This window comes from Entamoeba invadens (assembly GCF_000330505.1).
Source record: "Entamoeba invadens IP1 unplaced genomic scaffold scaff_1105074726713, whole genome shotgun sequence".
NCBI classification, from domain to species: domain Eukaryota; phylum Evosea; order Mastigamoebida; family Endamoebidae; genus Entamoeba; species Entamoeba invadens.
In genome coordinates this window covers 103,382-125,132 of record NW_004443770.1, presented here as the reverse complement: position 1 = coordinate 125,132, position 21,751 = coordinate 103,382, and the positions used below count along the sequence as shown (strand labels likewise).

The window sequence follows — 21,751 nt, the reverse complement described above, 5'->3', positions numbered from 1 at the left end:
AAATAACATTTTAAGGTTTATAGAAATGTTATTCGATAAATCTTCAACGATAAATATATAACGTCAGTTACAAAAATAAAGTAGAGTCAGTTTGTAAACGTTGTACACTCCCCAAACGTTGTTTTTTGTTATATTTTTAAAAATATACAAATAAGAAATCTACATGGAAATATTACAATATTTACCAATAATTTTTTACCAAATATATAATTTAATATGAAAGCCATTTTACACTTGAAAAAAATGGGTCAATAAACAGATCATTACCAAAGTTAAAAAACAAAAAAATTCTTTTATTAAACAAAGCAAAAAAACTAAAACCTAAAAATAACTAATTTTTAATCATAGAAACTGAAAATTTAAAACACAAATGAGCACTGAACAACCACTTCCGTTTCATGTTTTTTCAACATGGTCTGTTATAAACATGAATCAATACGATTTTAATGACATGTTAAAACCATCAATTACTATCAATCAAAGTGTCATTAACCAAGAAACATTGAGAGATAAGTTAGAAAAACTAAACTACGATCTTCTTTCAAACCACAACAAAAGCATTTACGACTATACTAACATCTATAATAATGCAACAACAAAACTACAAGATTCAATTGTAAAAGTTCAAAAGACTGTTGAATGGGTCATAACAATGAAAGAAATAACAAATAACATAATGACAACACTAAATATAATAAAAGGAATTAATGACCACAATGTAATTTGTTTGAATTATCTCCACCGATTTTCAAATCCAAGAAATGGGGTTTAACAATTGATGAGGTGTATATATCAAGACAACATTCCCTTTCCAAATGACCAAGCCATTTACATTCAACCAATTCCAGTCGAAGAACCCGAACCGGTATTTAAAAATGAACAACCGATTATTATGGCGCAAGTTGACAACAACGATGTAATTGACCAAATCACATTTATACTAAAATTGATAATCAACACAATCAAGAAAGTGGAAAAAGTGAATCATTCACGGAATCAAGTATAGAAATGGAGTGCATCAATGACAATTCAAATAGAGATGTGCAAATTGGAATGAAATGGAAGATGATTGTTTTGATTGTACTTTTCTTTTTGATTATTTAATTAAAAGTGGTAGGGGTGCTGAATATGAAGCAATAATGAATCATATAATTAGGTTTGTGAGTCTAAAAAGAAACAAAACCGCACATAACAGAAGAATTCAAATGTACAGATTGTATGAGTATATGTCAGCAAAGTGTAATATACAAAATTCAAATTTTTATTCCTGTATTACATCTTCAGTGAGTGTTAGTGTGTGAAGGAGGCAATTGGAAATGATAAAACAAGAGAAGGGAGTTTCTGGCAGAAGAAGAGTGTTTAGTTCAATCGAAAAGAACTCAATTGTTGATTATATTAAAAAGAAACAATTTGAAAATGATCCAGTTGGCTATTCAGAGTTGATGTTGTTTGTTGCAAATGAGATTGGCAGAGAAGACGTTAACTTGTGGATGTTATGTGATTTAATAGGAAAAGAACCTCGATTATCAACAGTAAAAGGAATTCCTATAATAAGTGAGAGGATAAAAGTGACAACCTAATCAATCAATTTGTTTTTTGATTACCTGGAAACAAACACAACGGGTATTCAAATAAGCTTTGTTTTTAATTGTGACGAATCAGGATTTCAGCAATGGACTGACAAATCCAATAAAGCAATAATTGTTTCAAACGTTGCAAGAAACGGATGTGTTTATTTCCCTTTATATAGGAATGGAAACAGAATAACTATGATGGGAGCCATCTGTATGGATGGAACAACATTGCCATTGTTATTTATTGTACCAACCAAAACGATTGAAAAGGAACTTTTGGAATTTGGAATGACAAAAAAGAATGTGTATATAAAGCACTCGAAAAAAAGCATTTATGAATACTTATTTGTTTAATGAATGGTTGACACTTGTATTTATCACGAATTTGGTCGAAAGGAGGGCCATACACTTTTATCATTATCCAGCAATTTTGATCTTGGATAGCTTTGGGTCGCATTTGGGATTGGAATCGGTGTCTATTTTGACTGCAAATAATGTTAAAGATGTATTGCTGCCTACACATTCATCCCATCTTCTTCAAATGCTCGATGTGGGATATTAGGTAACCAGAAAAGGGTCTGCAATAATGAAAAGTGCTTCCTCAAGGATTCATATTTAAATTTCTCGTTTAATTCACTTCAAATAATGTCTGTGCTTAATTTGTGGCAACATGTTACAACAACAAAAATGTGATATCATCTTTTATTTCTTGTGGTTTAGTGCCAAGGATTCTTAACAAATTTGCTACAGTTTGTGAAGTTGTAAAACAATCTTGTTGAAAGTTGAGTTGCTTTTTTACACCAGAACAAATTATAGAATGTGAAAATACAACTGTTTTAAACGAAGTGAGTGAAGAAGTAAAAAAGAAAAAGGTATTTAAAACCTTAAGAGAGAAATACCGAAGTGTCGAAAGATCACAAATTGAAACAAAGCATGGATTGTTGTTGTATAAGAACATACAAGTAAAACTCGAAGATTTTAATTGAAATGTAAATTGAATTTGTATATGATATTTAATTCAAAATACAAATATTCCAGTGTAAAAATTATAATACATTTATAAAAATATGATTTTATTTAATTAATTTAATAATAATTTAATAATTATATAATTTACTATATAAAAGAAAACTATATATTTATAATATAAAATAGTTTAAATGTAAACCACGTTTTAAAGCATCATCTGAAACCTATAAACCACTGAACCCAACCTGAAAGTTTGTTAACTTATGACGTTTATTATACATGTGCTTACAAATTAGGACACACAATTTGATACATCAGTTACATCCAATAATGCAATGGTCACTTGATTAGTTTTAAAATACTTCTCTATGAATACGCTGGATTTTATTTAATTACTCAACGATGTTTACTTAATCAAGTGGAAACCAGTTGACTCTCACCGATTGAACGGTCTCAACTCGATATCGTCATTTTGGCATGGTTTTTGAGGTGTTTGTTGATTACGACAAAAAAGAGAAGATCTTGAAATTAAATGATTTTGTTGGTTTTATGTTCTTTTTGATTTGGAAAAAGAAAAACATAATATAAAAAGAAAATGTATTGGTATGTTTATTAACCGATTAAAATAAACGAGACGCAAAAAAACGCGTTTAAAAAAATATAATTGAAATTTTGGTTATTGTTTTTGTTTAGATTAAATGTCTTAAAAATATTTTTAGATTTTTTTTAATTAAATAACTAACAATTCTTTTGTAAACCCATTCTGCACAAATCAACGAAAAAAATAAATTTAATAAGTTTGTCTTGCTACTCCGATGTTGTCACAGTTATGATAAAGATTTTTCTACTCATTACTAGTGTCTGGAAAAAAAGTGGTCGATTATTTTTCAAACTTAAAGCTAAAATCGCATTAGAATAGTTGTAAAAACCTAGTGTCTGATCTCTTGCTGTAATGTGAAAATTGCTGAAAGATGCCTCTTCATACAATAGCAAATTTATATGTAAATTATTTTTAGAATTTTTTTCTCATTTTTATATTTATAAAAAAAACACAATTTTTTGCGTCTCGTGCATTTTGCCAAAGAAAAAAATACTATTGGCCGGTTAATGTTCTATTTTAAGATTTTATTTTTTTTGTAGAAGATTTAGCCGTTATTTAGAAGATTCTGAGGTGTACAACGTTTACAGACTGACTCTATTATTAAAAACCGCCTACATTAGTCTTAAATTGTATAAATTTGCGGGCACTTGTCATGTTTTAAGAAAATTCGTTATTCTTGGAATTTACGAATTGAAGAAAACCATTAATATAATAATTGTTTTATTATTTTTTATAGCAAATAAAAACAAAAACATTACTTTTTATGGAATAATTACATTTTTTGTATTTTTTATTAAATAATAATATAACTATTATATACTAATGTACGTAAGTTTATTATCAGCATATTGTTTACTATATATTATAGTTTTATTTGATTAAATTATTGGATTATTAAATAACGTATATATCCCAGTTTTTAAAACATTATATTAATTGTCTATTAATATTTTTAATTATTAACATTAATAATAATTATTATTAATTTTAGTTAAATAAACAGTTATAGTCACCCGCTAAAAGCAATAAAAACACGACAAATGGTCTAAAGAAACTATAATTTATTATTTTATACTATAATTATAAAAAACATTAAGAATAACATAAATAACATGAAAAAATCAAAAAAAGAAAATAAGAAAATAATTAATCATTTTTTGTCAAGTTTTTTGAATGGTTTAGAAGACAACGGCAATCTTAAAACAATGGTTTCTTTTTTCCTTATCTTATTTTGGTCCTTTAATGCTTTTTTACTTCCCTTTCTTTTCTTTTAACTTCAATTTGGAAAGGGAGTAATACTGTCTTTCTTTTCTTTTGAAGCAACGGAATTGGTTTTGGAATAAACTGTTTAAACAATTCTCTGTATTGGGGCGTTTCTACAAATTTACAATGTTCAATGGATACATGACACTTTGGATTTTTTTTGTCAATCCAGTTGACTAATCCAGCTTGTTTAAAAGCAATAATATTAAAAGGAGGTGTTGTAACCACAAAAAAGAATCCACCAATAGCATCAACTCTCTTAGTCTGTTTCCGAGTTCAATATTGTAAAAATCTGGTTTTTTATCTTCCCAAAATAAATTACCATCCACATCTTCCTTCTCGACTTCTTCTTGAAAAAGCAAATTTAAAAAACTGTCGTTCGCTTTTAAAGAAGACATTCTTCTTTTAAGCCTACCAAATATTCCCAAATCAAGAACTTGAAGGAAATGAGAAGCATGTGGAGTTAATCTAACAAGAGTTATGTTATTTTCAGCGAGCAACAATTCAATAATCGAGGAACTGTGGCTTTTTGCATTATCCCACACTAGACAAGCTCTAAGATCGGACAGTTTTATTTCAATTCCAAGCGCATTCATTTCATTTTTATTTTCAACGCGTTTTCTATTAATATAATCAAGCAGAACATTTCTAATCCAGTCTTCACAAATTTCACGCGTAATGAATCCAGACACACCGTATCGGAATAAAACATTATTTTCCGTTAGTTCATTACACCTATATTCATTTGGAATGGAATAAACGTGCAAAATGACAGTTGGTTTTAGAGTTGAAACATCAGCAGCAACTGCGGCAATTAAAGTGCAATGTCGTTCATCCCTCTCTTGTCGACAATACACAAATTTCATTTCATAATTCATTGGAACAAAACAGTGTCCATCCTTAGAATCTGCTCTTGGACTGTAACCCATTTCATCCATGTTAACAACAAGACCAGAAAAACAATTATCAACACTATTTTAAAGAGTCAAAAAGTAATTTAACACATCAATGGAATTTACATCGGGAAACGGATAACTCGCCCAATTATTTTTCGCCTGATTACTATTCGCCTGAAAAAATTCAATAGAAGTTCAACTTTTTGTAAATTTAACTGAAACGATATTTTTATTTCAAACCATTTATAAAAATAAAAATCCGAATCATAGAATTATAATTTATATGTAATTTGAATCAAACAATTGGCAACAAAAAGCTTAGAAGATCTTTTAGTGTGTCAACAAGAGGCAAATATAATCAATAGCATTTCCAAAAATTACCATTTCCAATCAAAAAGAAGTTCAACAAAGCAACTTAGCGCAAAACTGACAAAAACCCACTTTAACCACTTGTTTAAAATTAAAAATAAAACTTATTATCAGATAGATATTTTTAACGACTCAATTTATTCTTAGATGATATTAAAGTTATTATTAATATAAACAACCTTTCTTTTAAAGTTGTGTAAATAATAACCATCTCAATATGTTTTTATATATGAATCCTCCACAGCCTCCACATTTCATTGTATTGAATTCTTCAAGAAATTGTTTATTACCATTTGTGGATGGTTATAAATACATTCCAACTGATTCGAAAAGAATCGTTTTTAAATGTGCAATTGTTGGCTGTCGTAAAAGAATTAAAGTTGAGTATCAAGGTAGTGCAATGGTAAACGCCACAGAAACTGGATGTATGAAAGATTTACCGCACGAACATGATTCTACATCATATTATGATACTTTGTGCTCTTTAAAAATGAAAGAAACAGCCAAAAGTATTAATTTTAAAAACAAAACTACCGCTGAAATTGTAGTAGACAATTATGTTCAAGGCTCCGTTAAAAGACTGTCTGCTTGTGCAAGAACCATTCGATTGGAAAAGGAAATAGCAACAAATCCATCAAAAATTGAAGAAATTACTTTTACTGAAGAAGAAATGACATTTCTGTTGTTTAGAGACGAAGACATGTTAATTTTTGGAAACAGGAATTTGTTTGAGTTTTTCATCAATGCAAACGTGATAATGATGGATGGGACCTTTAAATCGTGTCCTAGTTTGTTTTAGTTAAGACTTTGTTGTTATAATAATTGAATTGTTTGTGAATGTCAGTTTAAACTGATTTACAGAGCTATTTTCACAACTGTACACTTTGCACGCTTTAAAAAACGGAGAGTCTTTCCCCGTTTTTTATGCCTGTTTGACATCTAAAACAAAAGAGACTTATTCGAAACTATTCAATCAAATTGAAAGATTGTGTGATAAAGAAGTGTTTCACAATAATGTTGTCGTTATGGGGGATTTTGAGGTTGTACATTTTAAAGACCTGTTTGGAAATGAGGTGACAATAAAATGTTGTCATTTCCACTTTTGCCAATCTCTGTACAGGAGAGTATTGACAATGGGATTGTCTCGCCGTTTTGTGGAAGGAGACACTTTTAAGTTGGGTGTCAAAATGCTCATGGCAACTGCTTATTTACCAGAAGACGTTATTGTTGAAACATTCAAAAGAATCAAAAGTGAAATGTGTGGTGATGAAGATTTTGAAAAGTTTCTAGAGTATTTCGAAAACAACTATATCAAAGGCGTGTTTAGAACAGCAAATTGGTCGGTGTTTGGATTATCTGAAAGAACAAATAACAGGTCAGAAAGTTTCCATTCCGCACTTAACAGATACATCGGCACGACACATCCAGTCATCCATAAGTTTTTGGAAAAATTGTTGTCTTTTCAAAAAATTATCAATTTGAAATATCAAGCATATGAAACTGACCTTCAAAAAAGTCGCCAATCATACTTGTCGATTAAGAAAAATTTGACATTAGAAGAACTACAAAACCAACTGATCGGCGAAAACAAACTTGACCCAATTGTGTTCCTTAAAAATGTGTGACCATTTTATCTAGCAAGCAAAACATAATTCTGTTTGATTTGGACATGAATACTGCAATCAAAGAAGTCAACGAAGAAAATGAATTGATTGAAATTATGAGAAAAAGTACACTTTCAGAAGTTGCAAATTATAATCATTTTTGCCATTCATCGCATAATGGAATAGAAGATCCACACAGCAGTTTAAACGAGAGCACTCTTGTTTTTGTTAATATGGAAAAAGATGTTAACACTATAAATGACAGGTTAAAAGACTTGAAAAAGAAAACTAAAAAAGCAACTAAAGCTCACAATGAAAAAAAGCCAAGAAAAGTGTCTGATTATCAGAAAACTAAAAAGTTGAGAAAAATGATCAGAAAAAGCAGAAATTAATAACTGGTTTTTAGTGTTTGGTTTACAAAAGTTAGTTGATATTAAAACATATTTTAAGCAAAATTTATATAAAAAAAGAAACTTGATTCATAATTGTTTAGTGTTGAACTTTTGTTGATTTTTTGCAGGCGAAAAAAATACAGGCGAAATATAATCGGGCGAATTTTCCTAAACCCTTTACATCGAATCGCTTTTATGTAAGTTGTTTGCACGTTACAAGTTTTAACCCATGTCTTTCTGCCCAACGAATTGAAGATTCTTTTGTGGTATTCAAGTTGCATTCATCAACAAAAAGACTCCAAACATAATCTGTTGTTACTTCTTTGTTTTTTTAGTAATCTTCTGGGTGTTTTAGAACAAAGTATATCAGATTGTTTAAAAGAAATGTTATATTTACTTTTAGATTCATTACATGTATAACACGCTTCTTCTTCTTGTTTAATAACAGCGGAAATTCTTGGCTTATTCACTTTGAAAATTTTTGCCAGATCCTTTTGAATTATTTTCAGTCTCAGAAAACCATCTAAAACATTGATATTGTAGTATGGGTTGATAACACTTATAAACACTTCTGCGGATAACAAACTTTCCATATTTTTATTGAACACCTTAATATTTTTAAAAGCAATATAAGTTTGTAACCATTTATATTGACTATAGCAAAATTCTTTTTGTTTTAACAGAAACAGCACAAACAAATAACACAATGAATCTGATACATCCAAAGAATTTGCCGAATCGTCGAAAGCCATCGCAGGTACAGGTTTGGTCTTTTTGTTTTCTGGTATTGTCCAGGTAAGTGTATTTGTACTACATTTTTCCATTAATAATTGATTTTCAGTTCACCTTTAATTTATTTTTGACAATGTTTTAAAATTAAGTAAATTCATAGTTAATTTTGAAATACTTGTGATATAAAGAAATAAATGACAAATTGAAACATAATCTAAAATCATAATTTCTAAAAACTATAAAATGGTTTCTTTAGACCATTTGTCGTAAATTTACACCTTTTAGCGGGTGACTATAATTACTACTAATTATATTTTTTTAAATAATATATTTACTACTCGCAGGTTTATGATTTATAATATTTTACTAGTGATCGTATTTAATTAATAAATTATTACGGCACTTATATTACAAATGGTAATTATCAAAATAATTTTGATTTTTGGGGGCTACAAAATCTTCCCATTGTTTAAATGAAATTCACTTCCAATAAAAACATACCTTTTGGTGGCACTGGTACAAATCTAAAAATGAGTTTCTATGAAAATATACATATTTATTATTGATATATCGACTTTATTGAGATTCAAATTATCAATCATAATTACTTAAAAATAAATTGATTTGCATCACCAAAGTAAAAACTGTTTGTTTCAACAAAAAATACATTTACACATTTTAAAATATAACATAAGTGTTATTTAAAAGACTGAGCAAAACAAAAAACATCACAAATATTCAATATAAAAACGTTTCAACATCTGTTTTGTTTTTTTATTTTATTTTAAATTACTTGACACTCAAACGATTCTTTCAAATTATAAACTAAAATAATTTATTTTAATATTTTTACATCACAATCCTGTCTTAGCAACAAATAGTGTGTCACTGTTGTCTTGTAGTTTCATGTCAATAATATATTTTATGATATATTGTTAACATTACTCATTATATTTAATGAAGCATGAAAACAGTTGATTGTTTGTTTTTCAAGATTTTAAAGAAGTTTGTAATTTAGTAAGTATATGACTTAAGTTTATTTAGTATATATACAAACTTTTCTTTGTTTGGTATACTGAATCGTGGTAATAAGAATGGTACACAATTACTTGTCCGACTTTGTCATCAAATAGTGTTTCAATATTATTATAAACATACCCATATTAAGTTGAATAATCACAATTGAACGTGTAAATATTTAATTTTGAGTTTATAATACATCAACTTTTCATTGTAATGTTTTTGTATGGCTGATTTATTCACATAAGCATGAAATTGTTTAATGTTTCTAAGTTTGTATTGTAATAAGAAACATTTGTTGTGTTGTATGGTAAATCTGGGTGAAGGCAGTTGAAAAAAATTTCCAACATATATTGTGACACTTAAAATTGTCCTTTATAGACAATTAATACAAGTTAATATTAATTTTATTAATTTCAAACTCTTTACAAACTATTTTACCTAAAAAAATATGCAGTGTGGTTGGAATATATTTAAGAAATTATTATAAACACCAACATAGTATTGGTTCAAATGAGTTATAACACCAATATCAATTTTATTATTATTTAAATTGTTTTTTATTATGTCTGCAAAAATATTGTAGTTCATAAACTTGGTACTTATCTATGAAGGAAATAACAAATATTAATTGTAAATATATTTGTTTATCATGATAATATATTATTTTCGAGAAAATATAATAATACCAAAGAAGTTGGATAAATTTGTAATACAAAGGATATATGACAAGCAAAGAACACACCCAAAGAGTTTAAATAGTTAACTAAAATGATAATAAATTAAAAGTGTATATTATTTTATTATATATTATTAAAAATCAAACAACAAACAAATTGCAACCAATTTATTCAAAAATAAATTTTAAACATCATAATGTTATTTGTTTGTCACTTTACTTCTCAATCAAAATAAATTGTGTGTATAAATATCTCGGATTGCCAAATCTAAAAATATAATTATTATTTTAAACTTGTTTTATTTTATTAATTGTTTTAAATAATAATAATATAATAATAATCCAACTATGAAAAGTTATTATCAGTTTGATTTAACATTTATATACAACAAAGTTTTTACTTTTTATGATTTTAATGATTGGGTTGGATTTGAAAATAAAATTTTTGAGTGTTTGAATATATTAGAATTGTTTGGGCGTTTTTTTGACAGAGATTTTTTATTATTTATTTTGATTTTTCCAATAACAGTTATTTTATCCTTTAAACACAAACACAACAAATGATTATTAATTTTTAATAAAAAAGAACAAGCAAATACTTTTAAAAGTACAAATAATTTATTTTTGGACAAATTATCAATCATTAAAACATTACCATATACAACAACAATATTAACCATATAAATACTTATTAATACAAGAGAGGTGAATTTTTGTTTCATAAATATTTATTTTAAAAGTAAATTGTGCATTATTATTCAAATTAAAACAATGGAAATGACTAAGTAGAGAAGAGAGACATTGGGGTATTATATTTTTTTGATATGGAAACATAGACGACACAATTCTAAGAAGTGTTGTTTGGTTCTGTTTTCTCAAAAATAAAGAATAAAACAATTAATGTGCATTGAATATATTATAATACCTTAAAAACAAAATAAAATGACAAATAAAGATCCCCTGTCTTTGAATTTAAACAGAGTATAAATAGTTTATCGTATTGTTCATTTTTAAATAAACACGAAAAATAAAAAATAGAAAGAATAAACAATATATAAAGCAAGAATTCGACAATCAAACACATCAATTAAATATGGCGACATTAAGTCGAACTCACTTGGTAATTAATTGCAAACAAATTGTGTGTCTGATAAAATGGGGTTATTTGAGAACATCAAGCTTAAATATTGAAAGCTTGTCAATACATACACATATTCACACTTTAATAAAAACGATACACACAATTCAAATTAAACAAATTCAATATACAACAATATCTTCAATGTTATTATTATACTAGTAACTAATTTAATAAAAGTGCTCATGTGGTTATACTGAAAAAAAGATGTATTATTCCTGTATTTTATTGAAATGACAACAGTATTACAAAACATCAAAACATCAAAACATCAAAGGCGTACATAAATACAAGAAACATAAATATTTTGAAACTCTCTTCTTTCTTGATCCTCATCAAGAAGAAAATGAAGCGCCTTTCCTTGTTTGTTCAGAAAACATTCTTATAATCAATACACAAATTGTTTTTTTATATATTTTAAACGTTAAACAGCTTGACCACTTAGCATAAAAGCAAACGAGAAGCCGGCTTAAATTGAGTCTGAAAATGTAATTGAAAAATAAATATCCACCAACACGAGTATTGCCATTGTGACTTTATTATAATAAAAGAGTTCCTCTTTGTTGTATGAATAAAATAGACTGCCGAAATAACTGATAAACTTAATAAATAAGTAAATAAGTTGATAGCGCTTTTACGACAATATATAACAGTCTAGCAACAAAATATAGAGGTATGAGCGCGTATATTTATAATAATATATTATAAATAAAATAGAGGGTATCAAAGACAGGAGAAAATGAAAAATGTGGAGAAAGAAAGAATGCTTGATATTATTGATAGATTATGTTGTTTATTTGTTTGTGCTTTAATTATTAAATAAATACAGTCACATGCGTCTATTTGTTGTAAATCTAGCAGAAAAAATTATCTATTTGTCGTAAATGAGTGAATTTTGTAGAAAATTATTTTTAACATTGATTTTTTTTTTATAAAAAATTTAGTTTTTAATTCAACAAAAGTTACATATTCTAGAACAAAATATTTAATTGTAGTACACCCAAATGATCGGCCAGTTGTGCGACAATTAAGCAACTTCGAAAATTATAATTACGACAAATAGACGTAATTATAATTGTATAATTAAGTCTATGTTTTAAAACATGGTAAATTAAATTAATGGTAATAATTTGTTGTTTGTGTCAAACAAAAAATACATAAGTAAATTATGATAAAAAATAATTATTTATTCAGAAAAGAAAAACACAGAAAACAAAAAGACTAAAAACAATATGTTATACCATTGTATATTTATGTTTTTGATATAATGTTTATTTCTGTAAAATTATAATGTATTACAACCATCTCTATTTTAAATAATTTATATAACATAAATATGAACATTTAATTGTTTGATATGATGTATTTTTATTATAAGATATTATTTGTTTTTATGTAATAATAATTAGGATTTTAAAATGTTTTAATTAAATATTCTACAAAATGATGTACTAGTGATAAAAGCAAGTGGATTGTTATTTGACATGTGCAAAATACATATTTAGATAATTTACCTGGATAAAACACGTTTTGAATTTTAAATAATAAAAAAATGTTTATAATATTCAATATTAACAATTTGTTTAAAATAATAACCATATAATATAATAGTATAACAACTAATACATCTATTCAATGATTATTTAACTGTGTTTGGGTGGTGATTATACATATAACTAATTATAAATAAAATGTATTTTTAAAAATAACATAAATTGTTTTTGTGAGTCAAAACAAATTGTTAAATTGTGTACAAGTCGATCCAAAGTTGTTAACAAGTTGTATTTAATTTTAAATATAAACAACAATTATAGTTTTTTATTATCAAATGCGCTGTTTAGAACACAACGAAAAGAACATAAAAACAAATATTTTTATATGGTATCGTCCAACCTTGTAATGTCAATTTATATTTTTTTTAATTATCATATAATGAAACAACAAACTGTCATATAAATTTATTTGTGTTAAAATTTTAAATAACTTTATTTTATATTTTGGTTATAATAATGCTAATAATTAGATTGAGAAATATATGAAAACTCTTTTTGTTTTTATTTGATACACTGATTCATGTTTTATGAATACAATGAAACAGTGATTACTTTAATGTTTGAACAAGTTAATTTTTATATCTAATTCGAACACTAAATGTAATGACAACATTTTTATTTTACTTCAATCCATTGACTTTTTCCTATTATTTACTTCAGTTTTGGTCAGTCACATTAACCATTTAGCATAGAAATTGAATTTTCAGGAAACTTGTAACAACCAATTTCCATTCTTAAAACTCAAATTGCTCAAATTTGTGAGGACTTCCATGTATTATACTATGGAGATCACCAAGTCTAAGGCAGTCCTATTGACGCGCTTCAACAGAGTCTCGGGCCTTTCACACTCACGATTGGCGAATTAAAGGAGTTCCAGAACTGAATTGTTCTAAAAGACGTTTCTTAATCGAGTTCAGTTCCATTTTTGTTTTTGGAAAAATAAAACGCTGTTTTTAGTCTTTGTCAAGTGATTTCTAATCATAAAAATAAAATGAGGTGTAATTAACGGGAAAAAACCTAAAACAACTAACAAAAAATCTTTAATTGGGCATTTTGGCCAATCATCTTTCTGTCAATCAAATTATTTTTTGTCAAGTAATTATTCTTTAATTGCTTGAAATGTAATTTTGGAATATAATTTTGGGAATCAACCAAAAATCTAACAGGGAAATGGTCAATCGTGTTTTCTCCATTAAACTGGTTGATCTATGGGAGGTTTTAATGTATAAAGTTAAAAAAATAAAAAGTATTGAATTATTTTAAAATAATTAATTTTATTAATTATTAATACCACACCCAATAATTTCATCTGTAATCTATTTTGATGTTAATTAAATAAATAAAGTTAAAATTTATTAAAAAATTTAAATGGTATAATTTCTAGTTTTAATAATAAAATATTATAATTAAATACCATAAATATTCAGATGGTACTTTTACAGAGTGTGTAGTTTGATAGATTACACGCATACAGTAATACTTTTTTCTTAATCTAATAAACATGCGTTATTTATATTTAATCGGACTATGCAATTATTCTTATTCTTAGGATATCTACTTTCGACGGCTTTATCTGAAGTACTAAATACTGAAAATACTAATATTCAAAATGACAATACTTTACAAATTATAATTGTGATAGTAATTGTTATTACTTTCAATATCGTATTATTTGCTCTGATTTTTCAATCTATTAAAAAATGTATTGAAGATACAACAATGAGAATTATTGATATTATAATCGATGCTATTTTATCTGGAAAAGCACATATAGTACAAAACAAAGATAAATAAAATCATTTATTATATTTGATATTGTTAAATTTTTTTTTTGTAATTTAATTATATTTTTTAATCATTTACTTTTTTTACTATTTTAATTACAATATTATTTTTAATAAGTTTAAGTATCATATTATAAAAATATAATATATTATTAATAATAAAAAATTACATTTAAAATAATTATTTTTATTATTAAGTATAGTATTATTAAATATCGAATCTTCTGTTTGAGAACTAAAAATATGAAATAAATAAAAAAATATTATTTTTTTTAAAAAGGAAGACAAAGATATATGTTCAAGTCAATGCTAGTTGTCCATGAAATTATATAAAAAAACAGCAAATATGTGAATTTGGTAAATTATAAAACTCAAATTTTAATTATTTTAATAAAAAAAAAGCATCCCGACAAATCAATAGAAATAATTGTTTCTTTTTTTATAGTTTATAAATACACAAATTAACGCAATTAAAAATACAATATAACACTACCAAACTATAATTAATAATATTTTATTAATTTACAAAAGTATAAATAAATAAAACAGCACTTTAAAAACACACATTTTGTTTTAGTGAAGAGTAAAAATCAACAATTTTTAATTAAAAAATGCCCAATAAAAATAATTTAAAAAATGGAAAGACAATGTAACTATAATTTATAGTAAAATCAAGTATATTTATACTATTGCAGTAACAAATCATTGCAATGTTGTGGTAATAAGAAGGAATGGAACTTGAAAATGGCATATTATAATGCTGTTTTTGTTAATAATATGTGCGAGTGTACGCGCGTTCCCATACACCAACGAACAGACTGCGATTATAGCGAAGAAAATAACTGAGATCGGTGCGCACCTTGTTAATGCGAATGAGGAGGTCAAGAACCACAAAGCCGAGATTGATGCTCTGATGACCAAAATTAGTAAGAGCTCGATCGACTTTGCTGCTGCAAACGATCAACTTTCGCAATTGAACATGAACATTCTTTCTTTAGTCCGCACTGATGCTCTTGAGACCAAAGCCCCAGTTGGTGATTCCTTAGTCGACTTAGATGAACTTTATGATGGCAAAAAGGCAAAGGTAGTGAAGAAAGTCTCAAAGAAAGTTGCAAAGAAACAACAGAAGAAAGCAAAGAAAGTGGCTCAAAAAGCTCAAGCGAAGAAGATCGCCAAAAAAGAGAATAAGAAGGCGACGAAAAAGGCTGAAAAGAAAGTCATGAAGAAACAAGCCAAAAAGGCACAGAAGAAGTTATTGAACCCGGCCAAGCTCAACACTTCAACGAAGAAAGAAAAGAAGGTCGTCAAAGTAGCAAAGAGCTCACCAAAACAACCAACCGGGAAAATCACTTCCGCACAGAAGGCACAAGCAAAGGAAGCCGGGATCGAAGCGTATCGAAAAGTGATGAGAAAGTATAAGGCAAAGATCTCAAAGGAAGCCCATCAAGCCGCAAAGGAAGGGAAAGACGCAAAACATTCAACTGCTGTGATTAAAATTGCAAAGAAAGCGAAAAAGAACTTGGAGAAGGCTAAGGAAGAAGCCAAGGAAGCATATAGAAACGCTTTCAGAAAGACTTTGAAGGGAATGAGAAAGGGACACCCATGCAAGCCAACTACTGTTATAGTCACCCCTGTCGAACTTGTCTTCCCATTCTCGACTATCCCACAAATTAGAAGAGCTCAAATCTATATGAACAACAACTGGGTCAAGACTTGCATGAAGGCTTGGTCACTCAACTAAACATGATCAGTGTTTGCTTATATGTTGGTTATTTTTATTCAACAAATACTATCAGTTATAATTACTATAATAAGTATAATAAATACTCAGGAATCACGTTGTAATAAATGTTAAGTGGTAGTTTTCTTAAAGAGCAAACGGATAAAAAGAAGAGAGTACGTCAAAAACAGTGTGATTAAAACAGAGAAAAGAATCAATAAGACAAGAAACAACAAGTGGAATTGTCTTTACAAGTTTTGGAGTTTAAATAGGCGAGAAAACAACATGGAAGGTCAATCCATCTTGATGGTGTTATTTGGGAACATTCCCGATTTTAGAAAGAAATGTAACGCATTATGATTTTGGCGGCTTTTTTATTTCAATAAAGAACTGGCCGACTTCTTTTATAGAATTATCTACACTTTTGGTAAGAAAAATAGGTTGTTTTGTCTAGTATATAATAACTTTATTATAGTTTAAAAAAAACAGAACGTTTTAGAAAGTTGTTGAAATAACAAATTAATCTCCAATATGATTGGTCGATTTTATAATGCTGTTGCCGTCTTTTAATTGATGTATTATATTATAATAATAATTATTATTATAAACATGATACAAATTTTATAATTGTCAATGATAGAAAATAGATTTTGGCATTTTCTATTATTTGTGACATAAAATGAATTATTAAAAGTCGAAAATAGAACGAGTAACGACAATTCAATTTTTGTTGCTTGATTTTTCAACACCAATTCTGAGTAAAAACGGGCTTATACAGAACGAATATAGTTTCAATTTACCTAATCATAATAGTTGTTTATTAAATTACATATCATTTTTGGGACAATATTATTATTATAAAAAATTAAAAAATTATTAGAATAAAAAATAATAAAAATGTGGGAAAATTTGTATAATTAATAATTTAGAGTTTTTGCTTTCCAAAATTGAATTAACAAGATTGATAAAATAATCCGTTTTTTACCATATTAATATATATTATTTAAAAAAGAACACCATTAAAAAAGAATTGTCAGTTTGTTAGAAAAAAAAAACAAACTTGAAACAAAATTTATTTGTGTAAATATCAATCAACATCGGCTTTAAGTAGTGTTTGTTAAAAACAAAATTAGTGAATAATAGTACATAAATAATTTAATTATAATATAAATACAATTTAACTAACAACCTCACAAAAAAAGAAAAAATTAGATTTAAAATATTGTAATCCCCCTTTTTATTGACAATTTGATTACCTTATTATTTAAAGTTTGGTCTAAAATAAATTACAAACATTTTAATTAGTTTACATAATTATCCCGATTTATTACAATAAAAAACTTACTCATTTAAATGTCTTTTATGATCTTTGAAAAAGAAAAAAAAACAAAGAAAAAAGTTGAAAAGAATAAAAACAATAGAACTATATTATAATAATACAATTAATAAACTAATTTTTTTTGTGTGTTGAATAATGGCAAAAAAAAAGTGACTGTTATTAGAAGCTATAGAATAGGGAAACTATTGTATTCATGATTTTTAGAAGTCCATCAACATGTTGTTCTTAGATGATAACAATGAACTGTGAGAACTCGAAAGCATTATGTTAAGGTTGTGTATCTTACTCGCAATTGCTGTCGCTCTCCCTTTTACTGCAGAGCAAAACAAAGTCCTTAAAGTGAAGACTGCACAGGTCGGACAAAAGTTGAAGGACACTGTTCAAGAGGTACAAACAAAGAATTCTAACATAGATAACCTCAACAAAAAGGTCACAAAAAATGATGAGGAGAACTCCATTGCTCACAAAAATTTGGAACAAACACAAAAAGAAGCACTTGACCTTGTGAAGTCTCAGGAGGCTGCTTTAAAGGCCCTCGACACTAAAAAGACTGCAAAACAGCAAACTAAAAAGCTTCAGAAAATCGACAAGAAGGTTGCCAACGCAAAGAAGACTGCAGACAAAACCATCAAGAAGACTGCCGAGAAGAAGAAACAGCTGAAGAAACAAGTCAAGAAGGACATGAAGAAAGAAAAGAAGTTACTTGCAAAGGAGAAGAAAGTTTTGAAAGACTTGAACAAGGCTGTGAAGAAAGGGGACAAAGACAAGCAGACGGAATACAAAGCCAAATTAGCAAAAATTGAGAAAAAAGTGAAGACTCAAAAAGCCAAAGCCCAAAAAGACAAGAAAAAGTTGAAAGCACTGAAAACTGTTCAAAAGAGTACATCCAAAAAGTCGGAAGAAAAACTTGCAAAAAAAGCCGCCCAAAAAGCTATCAAGAAAGAGCAAACCAAATTGAAAAAAGCTGAAGCCAAAAAAGACGCCAAAACAGAAGCCAAGAAATTAGAGAAAACAAAAGCCAAAAAAGACGAGAAAAAGAAAGCGGAAGTGAAAAAGGCAGAGAAGAAGGAGCAAAAGAAGGCCAAAAAGGTTGAGAAGAAATTGAAAGCCGCTAAAAAAGAGCAAAAGAAGATTGAAAAGAAGGCAAAAAAAGCAGAAAAGAAAATGAAAGAAGAGAAGAAAGCAAAGAAAGCCACAAAGAAAGAGCAGAAAAAGGTTGAGAAGAAACAACAAAAGAAAGTCGAGAAGAAAGCCAAAGCCGCCAAAAAACAAGCGCAAAAGGAACAAAAGAAAGTGGTGAAGCAAGCAAAGAAGCAAGCCAAAAAGGCTGAGAAAGCTGCCAAGAAGTCACAGAAGAAAATTGAAAAGGCAAAGAAAGTGACAAAGAAAGAAGCGAAAAAAGAGGCAAAAAAGACTCTTCAAAAGGTCGACAACAAGAAGATCTCAAAGAAACTCACTTTCAAAAAACTCGCAAAATTCCTCGACACGAAGACACAAAAAGCTGTAGAACTTCATGAAAAGGCTTTAGGCAATTTGGATGCTGGAAACAAAAAGAAAGCTGTTGAAACTGAGAAGAAGGCGTACAACACTGCTGTAGAAGCTTTGACTGGTAAGAAGGTTGAAGAGAAGAAATCCACTCCAGCCGCGACAAAGAAGACGGTGAAAAAGGCGGAGAAGAAACTTGCCAAAGTGAAAGCGCAAACAAAGAACATTAAAAAGCAAGAAAAGAAGGCGGAGAAGAAAGTTGAGAAGAAGATGAAGAAGGCGGGACAAGACAAAAAGCAAATTAAGAAGGTTCTCAAGACGATGAAAGCCAAGGCCAAAAAAGATGCTAAGAAGTTAGCAAAAGTCCAGAAGAAAGCGGAGAAGAAGATCGCCAAAGCACAGAAGACAAAAACTAAAAAGGAAGTAAAAAAAGCTATTAAACCGGCTGAGAAGAAGACGGAGACCCCAATGAAGAAGGCTGACAAGAAATTAGTGAAGACCTTAGTCAAAGGCAAGACCGACACTTCGATAGGAGGAGTTCTTCCAAGAAAGATAGCCAAAGATATCATTAAAGAGTCTTTGACGATGTCTGGTGTGAAGCAAAAGGGGTGTGCGACCGCTGTTGTCTCGCGAATAGCGCAACAGGCGAATCCAAGTCCGATCATACAAAAGGCTCGCTCAGACTTAGCTGATAAGTAATTTGTGTTGCATTTTCAGCATTGTTTCTTCTTTAATTAGTTGAATAGAAAGAACAACTAGACATGAATTAAAGAATCAGTAATAGTATATAGGTGGTGTGTGAAGTAAACAAGTGAAGTGAACTATCTAAGGAATGGATTGGTATAGTTAATGAAAGGTTTATGGCCTTGGAATGGGGGGACTAAGCCATCGCGTTGTTCTTCGCGACGGAAATTCTGTTGCAAGTAATCATTATAGTCTGGACGTCTTCTGTCGTCTGTTATAGTAACATCTAGTTATTAGTTATTAGTTATTAATTAATAATTAATAGTTATTAGTTATTAATTAATAATTAATAGTTATTAGTTATTAATTATTAGTAGTCAAGAAGAGATAAATAAGTAGAACAAACCAACGACACTAGCGATTTCATCAAGACCTTGTGTTTCTTGATCATTTAAACCAGCTACTACTTCCATTAAAAGGCCACGACGCCTCCCAGCCGTCTGAGTGTACTTTTCGATGAAATTTTGGAACCCACTTTCTAAGGAAGAGATTTCGTCGCAGCACTGTTTTTGTCGCATTTTCTCGAGGAGGACGGTGTTTTGAGACAAGAGGGCCAAAAGATTGACTAACGTGTTTCCCTTCTCAAGTTTGACTTCTTCAGAGAGAGAAGAGCCGCGGGGCTTCTTTTCAGTGGACGGTGTTCCGACTCTTTCTTTCTTTTTCTTTAACATCTCCTTTTTGTGTGGGTCTAATTTTGAAATTGACCTGATTGGGGAAGACAGTACTTCTCCGATTGGTTTGTCCGCAATAAGAACAGTTACTTTAACTCTAAAAAAGTGGTCTTCATGTTGCGACGATAAGACGTTAAGTTTACACTCAACATTCAAGGAGTGTTCATTTGCTTGAAGTGCTTTATATTTAATAGGTGGTTGATTAATAAAAGATACTGGTTTCAGTTCGGGTGAGTCATATAAAAGCTCACAACAGATCTCCGCACCTTCGAGAACTAACGTCGTCGAGCTGATCGTTAAGACAAAGTTGCACTGTTTGACCACAACAAGAATCTCCTCCCCTTTAACCATCTCCGTCATCACGCTCGTCTGTTTTTCTATGAACAAAGCGCCACTCATTTTCAACAACTGAAAAATTCTATTTTTCATTTGTCGATTTTTCTGAAGGAAAAGTTCGAAGAAACTTCTTAGCACTAAAGTTTAGTACAAATTTTCTCACATTTTTACTTCATTTTTGGTGTGTAATTTCCCGTCTTTTGCCATCTTTCTCACTCGTATTTTTCTTATTGTCTCTCGTCTATTTTTCTCTTTTTTTGTCCGACGAAAAAAACCATTAGAAATTTCTCTTTTGTGTTTTGTCCCGAATAATCGCCTTTTTTTCTGCAATTCTGACTGTATTCATTTGTTTCTCTTTCTTTTAACAATTCTTTCGTTTCTTTTTTATCGGCATTCAGAGAGCAGAACCCATTTCTATTTTTATTTTTGTTTTGCTGTTTTTTAATTATTAAAATTAATTATTTTTTACTTATTAAAACTAGTTAAGATTACTACTATAAAACAAAAACTAGTTTTGTTATAATATATTATTATAACTTTTATAAAAAAACAGTGTAATTATTAAATTGACCATTCTACTTAATTTGCCTGTGTTTTTGAAGTTTTTGAAGTTTTTGAATTCAAATTAAAAAACAGGTTTTGTAACTTTTTAATAATTGATAAATTTATTTCATAGTATAATTTATCATAAAGAATAATATTTGTTTAGTTTGTAAAAACAAAAGGGGTAATTCAAACAGAATGAAAAATAACAATAAAATGATATTTGTAGCAAATTAGAAATAATTTGCTTTTTATTATTTAAATTATTTATTAAATAAATAAGTTCTATTAATCAATCAAATATCTTTTTCGATGACATGTTTTCACAGCAGAAATTTT

The 21,751-nt window shown here is 28.3% G+C and overlaps 5 protein-coding genes across 5 annotated transcripts; 4 read left to right on the top strand and 1 right to left on the bottom strand.

Moving 5' to 3' along the window:
• Positions 1 to 5,901: 5,901 nt before the first annotated feature.
• Positions 5,902 to 6,471, top strand: EIN_428990 (hypothetical protein; the record flags this gene model as incomplete). Its single annotated transcript, XM_004261876.1, has 1 exon — positions 5,902 to 6,471. One exon carries the CDS (start codon positions 5,902 to 5,904, stop codon positions 6,469 to 6,471), a length of 570 nt encoding a protein of 189 aa, XP_004261924.1.
• Positions 6,472 to 6,697: 226 nt separating this feature from the next.
• Positions 6,698 to 7,668, top strand: EIN_428980 (hypothetical protein; the record flags this gene model as incomplete). Its single annotated transcript, XM_004261875.1, has 2 exons — positions 6,698 to 7,291; positions 7,315 to 7,668. 2 exons carry the CDS (start codon positions 6,698 to 6,700, stop codon positions 7,666 to 7,668), a joined length of 948 nt encoding a protein of 315 aa, XP_004261923.1.
• Positions 7,669 to 15,331: 7,663 nt separating this feature from the next.
• Positions 15,332 to 16,315, top strand: EIN_428970 (hypothetical protein; the record flags this gene model as incomplete). Its single annotated transcript, XM_004261874.1, has 1 exon — positions 15,332 to 16,315. One exon carries the CDS (start codon positions 15,332 to 15,334, stop codon positions 16,313 to 16,315), a length of 984 nt encoding a protein of 327 aa, XP_004261922.1.
• Positions 16,316 to 17,897: 1,582 nt separating this feature from the next.
• EIN_428960 (hypothetical protein) lies at positions 17,898 to 19,817 on the top strand (the record flags this gene model as incomplete). Its single annotated transcript, XM_004261873.1, has 1 exon — positions 17,898 to 19,817. One exon carries the CDS (start codon positions 17,898 to 17,900, stop codon positions 19,815 to 19,817), a length of 1,920 nt encoding a protein of 639 aa, XP_004261921.1.
• Positions 19,818 to 19,939: 122 nt separating this feature from the next.
• On the bottom strand, positions 19,940 to 20,932 carry EIN_428950 (hypothetical protein; the record flags this gene model as incomplete). The annotated part of the gene is made up of 2 exons (XM_004261872.1): positions 19,940 to 20,088; positions 20,209 to 20,932. 2 exons carry the CDS (start codon positions 20,930 to 20,932, stop codon positions 19,940 to 19,942), a joined length of 873 nt encoding a protein of 290 aa, XP_004261920.1.
• Positions 20,933 to 21,751: the final 819 nt, after the last annotated feature.